At 61.0% G+C, this 6,637-nt stretch overlaps 2 protein-coding genes across 6 annotated transcripts; both read left to right on the top strand.

Moving 5' to 3' along the window:
- Positions 1-207: 207 nt before the first annotated feature.
- Positions 208-1,494, top strand: LOC124233193 (interferon-induced transmembrane protein 1-like). The gene is made up of 2 exons (XM_046650349.1): positions 208-558; positions 1,148-1,494. Exons 1-2 carry the CDS (start codon positions 310-312, stop codon positions 1,340-1,342), a joined length of 444 nt encoding a protein of 147 aa, XP_046506305.1. The 5' UTR covers positions 208-309; the 3' UTR covers positions 1,343-1,494.
- A 1,986-nt stretch (positions 1,495-3,480) lies between these two features.
- LOC124233192 (interferon-induced transmembrane protein 5) lies at positions 3,481-5,804 on the top strand. 5 transcript variants are annotated; one of them, XM_046650348.1, is made up of 3 exons: positions 3,481-3,692; positions 4,295-4,592; positions 5,342-5,804. In XM_046650348.1, exons 2-3 carry the CDS (start codon positions 4,407-4,409, stop codon positions 5,552-5,554), a joined length of 399 nt encoding a protein of 132 aa, XP_046506304.1. In that variant the 5' UTR covers positions 3,481-3,692; positions 4,295-4,406; the 3' UTR covers positions 5,555-5,804. The 5 variants fall into 5 exon arrangements, with proteins under 5 accessions (XP_046506304.1, XP_046506300.1, XP_046506301.1 ...); XM_046650344.1 differs by lacking the exon at positions 3,481-3,692 and adding an exon at positions 3,702-3,968; XM_046650345.1 differs by lacking the exon at positions 3,481-3,692 and adding an exon at positions 3,702-3,848.
- Positions 5,805-6,637: the final 833 nt, after the last annotated feature.

Genomic DNA, 6,637 nt, shown 5'->3' on the forward strand with positions numbered 1-6,637 from the left:
AGGGTGGATGGCTCCCAGTCCCCAGGGCTCATCTACACCCCTGAAGGAGGAGGTGGGTCAGCAGAGACGAGACCTGACCTGACCGCCTGGGACAGGAAGCCCCTCTTAGACCACAGCCCTTCCTCCAACCCTGCCCTAGTGTAATTTGACACTCAGTCATTTGTTCCGCCCTCCTGGTACCCAGCCAATTCCCGATTTCCCCAAAGCCAGGAAAAGGAAACTTCAGAGAAAACGAAACTACTTGGGAAAGAAAAGGCCCACTGAGCACTGTCCAGCCGTCCGGACCGCTGCTCGCTCCATCCTGGCACCATGAACCGCACTTTCCAGACCTTTGTCAGTGGCGCCCACACTGGTGTCCCCCCGACCTATGAGATGCTCAAGGAGGAGCATGAGGTGTCCGTGCTGGGGGCACCGCAGAGCTCAGCTCCCGTGACGACCACTGTGATCAACATCCACAGCGAGACGTCTGTGCCCGACCACATCGTCTGGTCCCTGTTCAACACGCTCTTCATGAACTGGTGCTGCCTGGGCTTCGTGGCCTTCGCCTACTCCGTGAAGGTGGGTGGGTACGTGGGGGCATCTCCAGAAAGTGTGTGTCAGCATGTTAGGTCCCCACCCAGATGGCACCTGGGTTGTGGGGGGGCCTTGTGTGTGTGTGTGTGTGTGTGTGTGTGTGTGTGCGTGTGCACAGATCACAATGGGGCTGCGTGAGGTGCATGGCCATGGCCAGGGTCTGACTTTGTCCCCAGGACTCCAGGGAATTCCTCTACTGATCAAACGAGAAATTGCATCCCTCAGACTCAGGATGGGGCTCCAAGGATCTCTCGGAAGGAACAAAGGGACTCACAGGGAACGCTGCCCCATTGCGGGGGCGAGCAGCCAGTGAAGAGGCCAGAGCAGAGGGAGGAGGAGCCTGAGGCCTCCTGGAGAGGCTGAGTCTGTGAGGAAGGAGATGGAGGCCCAGATGGGAGGGCCCACGGGGCACGGTGCTGCTCAGGCTCCAGGGGACGGGACGGGGTGGCCCCATCTGGGTGAAGGGCAGGTGCAGGCTGCTCTGGGCAGGGACCAGGCAGGGAAGGACCCGAGTCACCTCAGCTGGCTCTCCCAGACCCCCTCCAGGTCCCTCTCACTGTGTCTTCTCCCCCAGTCTAGGGACCGGAAGATGGTGGGCGACGTGACTGGGGCCCAGAGCTATGCGTCCACCGCCAAGTGCCTGAACATCTGGGCCCTGGTCTTGGGCCTCTTTCTGAGCACCGGATTCATCGTTCTCATGGGATTTGCCTGCCTGACACTCTACCAGATAATTGTAAAGGCCATGCAGGACGGCAGAGGCTACTTCTAGCTGCCCATGGGCACAGCCCCGTCCCCATCATGCCCTGCTGGCCTCAGATGCTGGGGCTTTGGCCCTGCCCACTTGCCCATACCCTTTTCTACAGCAGTTTTTGCAGACATACCCGTCTACACCTGGATTCAATAAAGTGCACTTGCCTGTGACAGTGCTGTGTTATCGCCCTTCATGAAGGCTACCCTGGGGGAAGGGGGGGCCTTCCTGACCACTGTGGCTGGGATGGGGGTCACCTGATGTGGATCTGCCCAGTCTACCTCAGGAGGTACTGTGGGCCCCTCCTACCTTGGATGAAGCCCTTCCTGGACTCAGAAGGGCATGTCTGCCAGGCTCCTGTGCTCGTCTCCCCACACCCCTGTTATGTACCCCGAAAATCAGTGAGCTAACTCTAGGAGGCAGCTGGAAGATTGGGACCTCTAGGATGAGCCATGGGAGTCCATGGGGTGCCCCTCTCCCTGGGGGTCCCACGTGTTGGAGTACTAGAGAGGGACAGGTCCAGGAAGGTGGATCTGGCAAAGGCAGTCTTTCCCATCTTGTCTCTAACCATGTGGGCCTCCAGCTGACCTGGTGGCAGAACTGCCCATCACAGCAGGGTTGTGTCAGACCCACCAATCAGAGCTTCAGGTGGCCCAGCAGCGATGCTTATGAGGATGGAAGTGGAACATTCCAGATCAAACAGGCAGGTTGTCCTGACCCTGTGTCGTCCACCACTGCTTCCCAACGCCGGTCCCTCTGTTCACGCCTGGGACTGCAGGGGCAACCCCTTGGGACCAGATGATGGAGAAGGAAGGATTCCCAGCCTGGTTCTCCATGATCAGCTCCGTGTTCAGCACAAAGCTGGACACAGCTGGAGCCTGAACTCCAGCCCCCTCAGGGGTGGCCTGAACATTCCTGGGAGGGGAAGGGCCCCCATGGGCACAGCTGCAAGCCAGTGACGCTCATTGGGCACTTCCCCCAGAGGGACAACACGTATTCTGATGCCTCCAAAGGGCCTTCCAAGCTCCAGATCTGAGGGTCAGCAGTCTTTGCTGGACCTCAGTGCACCTCAGCTTCTCCTGCCCCATCCTGCTTCCTTCCTCTCCCTTCCACTGGGCTTGACCCCAAGAGCTATTAAATGTCCTGCACACGAATCTCCTTCTTGGAGTTTGTTGTCCAGGGAATGTGGCCTGGAGCAAACTTGCAGGGCCTTATTAGCAATTGCCATGACTTTGGATCTCACTTGGTATGAGGTGAGAGCCAGTGCAGTGTTCTGAGCAGAGAGGGGGACATGACCTATCTTCCAACAGGATTGCTCTGGCTGCCACACTGAGAGTGCCAAGGGGAGTGGCTCTGTTAAGCCAGCAGGAGGTGAGGTTGTGGTGGGGGTGGTGAGATTCCACCTGCCCTGGAAGGTGGGGCCAAATGGACTTGGTACAGGGAGCAGGGGGCAGGGGTAAGCTAACCCTTTTGGCCTGAGCAGCTGGGTGGGTGGAGTCACCATCACCTGTGATGGGGGAGACTTCGCCGAGGAGAAGTGATGGACTGAATGTTTGTGGACCCCAAATTCACATGTTGAAGTCCTAGTGACTGCTGTGACGGTATTAGGAGGTAATTAAGTCACGAGGGTGGAGCCCTTGTGATAACTTCTTATAAAAGAGACCCCACAGAGCTCCCTAGCCCCTTCCACCTTGTGAGGACACAGGGACCGCCTGCAACCAGGAAGAGGGTCTCGCCAGAACCTGTGCACACTGGTGCCCTGATCTTGGGCTTCCATCCTCCACAACTGTGAGAAATAAACCTCTGTTGTTATGAGCCACCCAGTCTGTGGTGCTTTATCTCAGCCCAACTGACTAAGACAGGAGGTCTGGGGTCGGAGCCTGAGGTCTCTTCTCGAAGAGTTAGGTTGCAGATCCCCCCAGCCTCCTGCACCGAGCAGGCACTTGAGGGGTGAAGTCTGGCCATTGGACATAACATGAGTCACTGGCACGTACACTTACAGCCAAGCATCCACTGGACCCTGCAGAGAGAGATGAGGTCAAGAAGAGCCCTGAGCTCACGCCCCCAAACATCTCTGGACTGGGGAGGGCAGGAGGAGCCGGCCAAGGAGACTGAGAAGCAGCTGTCTGCCCGCGAGGGAGGAGGGCAGGACCTGCACTGGGTCAGGAGAGCTCATCGCAAGCCTGACAGCCATGATAGCCTTGTGGCTGGTCCTGGTGGCCTCCCGCAGACCTGCACATGCCACACCCCCTCGCCTGCCTTCTTCCCTGCTGTTTTCTCCTTGCCACTGACCCTGCTGTGGCCTGTAGCCTCCCACTAGCACGTCAGCAGGAACTTTTGCCTTTCCAGGCTGGGCACTACCGACCAGAAGGTGATGAGGGCACAGCCTGAGCTCTGCGTTCTGGGGCTAGAAGAGCTGGGGTTTCAGCAGCCCTGGTCCTGAGGAGGGGGGCCTAGCCCACGCCTGGGGGGCTCCAGCCCTTCCCTGACGCTGAGGCAGCCTGGTACCTGTACCCATGGCCCTGAGGTGGATCTCCAGCTCCTTTTGGCCACGGGGAAGGGGGCTCTGGTGGGCAGTCTGCAGCGACTACACGCCCTGCCCAGCAGCCTTTGGCGGCGTGAGGGGAGAAGGTGTGCAGGTGGGGTGGTATGCTGCCACTGCACGCTCACCATCAGCAGCCTTGGGTGGGAGGGCGCCTTGGGGCGGGGCTTGAGGGAGGGAGGGGTTCTGATGGGGGTCCGCGGCCACTGAACGCCTCCCAATCCTTGCAGCCTTCCATGGGAACTTGTGCGGGTGGGGGCCGCTGGCGGAACGCAGGAGCATAAGGGGGCCGATGGGGGCTCGCGCGAGGGTCTCCGGGGGAGAGATGGGGACGGGGGCACGGGACGGGGCGGGACAGGGGGGTGGGGGGCTCGCGGGGGTACGGGCGGGCCGGCGCCCGGCTCCAGGCTGTCATTTGTCGTTATATTTAGCGTCGGCGCTGGCCAGCCCACCGTTGGGGGCAGGGCTGCGGGCGCTATAAGCGGCCCGGGGCGCCCACCCTCGAAGCGGAGTCTGCGCGAGGCGGAGACGGCGCTGGAACCCATGGACACGTCGTACCCCCGCGAGGACCCCCGGGCCCCCCGTAAGGCGGACGGCGCCGCGCACACGGCCCTTGCGCTGGGGGCGCCGCGCTCCCCGCCTCGGGACCACCTGATCTGGTCGGTGTTCAGCACCCTCTACCTGAACCTGTGCTGCCTCGGCTTCCTGGCGCTGGCCTACTCCATCAAGGTGGGCGGGCGGGGTGCTTTCTGGGGGGCTTTGTCGAGGGGGCCTAGAGCGTTTGAGGGGGCTGCTTGTAAGCTGGGGGCAGGGGAAGGGTCTCTATGGGGTTTGGTGGTCACTGGGGGGCTGCTTTATCAAGTAGAGGGAGGAGGAGGTCTCCAAGGGGAGCTGCTTATCAAGGGGCTACTCCCTGGGGACGGCGGGCTCTGCGCTCTGCAGCTCATGAGGGCGTCCCAGGCCGGGTGCTGCTCACAAAAACGAAGGGGCTGTCCTCAAGGGAATCTAGTCCATCCAGAAGAGTAGCGTCGATGGGGGGTTACCCAAGGGGGCCTCTTTCATCAAATGGGGGCTTTTCACATGCTGGGGGTCTTGTGAACAAAGCCCCCTACCTTCAGCTTCTGGGGGGGTCTCAGCACCCCAGAGGACTCCCCACTTGGAGGGTCCTTGCAGGCTGAGGCTGGCCTGGGATGGCCACTGGGTCCATAGCTGGAGTGGGAGGAGACAGGGGCCCCTTCCAGCTCCCCTTAGGCTGAGGTCCCCTAGGACACAAGGGCCCTTGGAGGGCCAAGCCCCAGTGTCTGGTTGGGGGCTGTGAAGGGAGTGAGTCAAGCCCAGGGCAATGTCCCCTCAGGCCACATCCCTCCATCCAGAGTTTGGGTCCAGCATGGTGTGGACCCAGTGGTTTCCTGGGGTGCGGGAGGCAGGCCCCTCGCCCCAAGCACAGATAGAGACCTGGCCCTGCCACTGGTTTGCAGGCCCGAGACCAGAAAGTGGCTGGAGACTTGGAGGCAGCCCGGCGTTTCGGCTCCAAGGCCAAGTGCTACAACATCCTGGCCGCGATGTGGGCGCTGGTGCCGCCGCTGCTGCTCCTGGCACTGGTGGTGACTGGCGCCTTGCACCTGTCCCGGCTGGCCAAGGACTCTGCTGCCTTCTTCAGCACCAAGTTCGACGACTCAGACTATGACTGACGGGCTGGGCCCTGCCCCATGTTCTGACCCAGGGCCACCGCCCCCCAGGGTGCCGCCCCGGGGGCTCCACCCTGACCCCACCACAGGGCCTGCTGCCCACTGCCCTGGCCTGGGCACCCTGAAGATCCCCTTTGGATCCCAGGGGCTCCGCTCTAACCTTAATGGCCCTGGTCCCCTCACTCCCTGCCCCGCCCAGGCCCCCCACCCCACTCAGTCCCAGCCTTGGCTCCTGATTAAAAGTGCCTGGTTCCAGAAAGTGCCTCCTGGGCCTTGTTCCTGCTGGGGTGGGGGAGGGCGTCTGCCTGAGGGGGGCTACCCTAGGGACCACCGCAGCCAAATCTGCTTGGACTGGCCCCCACATCGATGGTGGGACATCCCCTTCCGACCCCTTGGCTGTGTGCCGACTCTCCCCTTTGCTCAGGCTCTGGGTGGCCTGTGGCTTCTGGGGCGGAGGCGCCTGAGTATTTTAGAGTCAAGTTTGGGGACTTGGGCTGTTGCTCTCTGCTGCCTGCTGGGCCTTGTGGTTTGGTGGCCTGTCCTCCAGAACGGGTGTGGTGTGTCTCCCTGGTCCCGTGTGTGCGCCATCCCAAAGGCTGTGTGCACCCGTGTTTGTGCATGTGTGTGCACACAAGTGGGAGCCCCTGGCCACTGAGATTTCTCGCCTCGTCCTGTGTGTTCCTGTCTGGGTCGGGTGTGTGCTGACCTCCTCTTTTGGGTCGCTCTGTCTGTCCCGGTGACTCCTGCATTCCTTTAATTCTGAGAAGTCTCAGTTCTGCAGTGGGTTCCCTCCCCCCTGGATCAGGGGCTGGACACAGACACACGAGCACACATGCACGGTCACATCGTCATCCATGCACACATATGCCATACACACATGCACATGATCACCAAGCCACACAGACACACAACTGTGAAGAGAGGGGAAACTGGGGACTGAGGACATTTTCTGAGTGTCCTTGGTGCTGGGTGTGTGTCTTTGTATTATTCACTTCCCTTGTGCAGCCCCCTACCAGAACAAGCAGAGCATGGCAAAGTTGGGGGGGTAGGTTGCTAAACAGATGCACACAGCCTGTGTGGCTGGGG

This window comes from Equus quagga, unplaced genomic scaffold (assembly GCF_021613505.1).
Source record: "Equus quagga isolate Etosha38 unplaced genomic scaffold, UCLA_HA_Equagga_1.0 160572_RagTag, whole genome shotgun sequence".
Lineage (NCBI taxonomy): Eukaryota > Metazoa > Chordata > Mammalia > Perissodactyla > Equidae > Equus > Equus quagga.

Coding starts and splice junctions, on each gene's coding strand:
- LOC124233193 (XM_046650349.1), top strand. CDS start 310: ATGAACCGCACTTTCCAGACCTTTGTCAGTGGCGCCCACACTGGTGTC. Junction 559..1,147: donor CCTTCGCCTACTCCGTGAAG/GTGGGTGGGTAC, acceptor CTTCTCCCCCAG/TCTAGGGACCGGAAGATGGT.
- LOC124233192 (XM_046650344.1), top strand. CDS start 3,838: ATGGCCCTGAGGTGGATCTCCAGCTCCTTTTGGCCACGGGGAAGGGGG. Junction 3,969..4,294: donor GAAGGTGTGCAGGTGGGGTG/GTATGCTGCCAC, acceptor CGTTATATTTAG/CGTCGGCGCTGGCCAGCCCA. Junction 4,593..5,341: donor CGCTGGCCTACTCCATCAAG/GTGGGCGGGCGG, acceptor ACTGGTTTGCAG/GCCCGAGACCAGAAAGTGGC.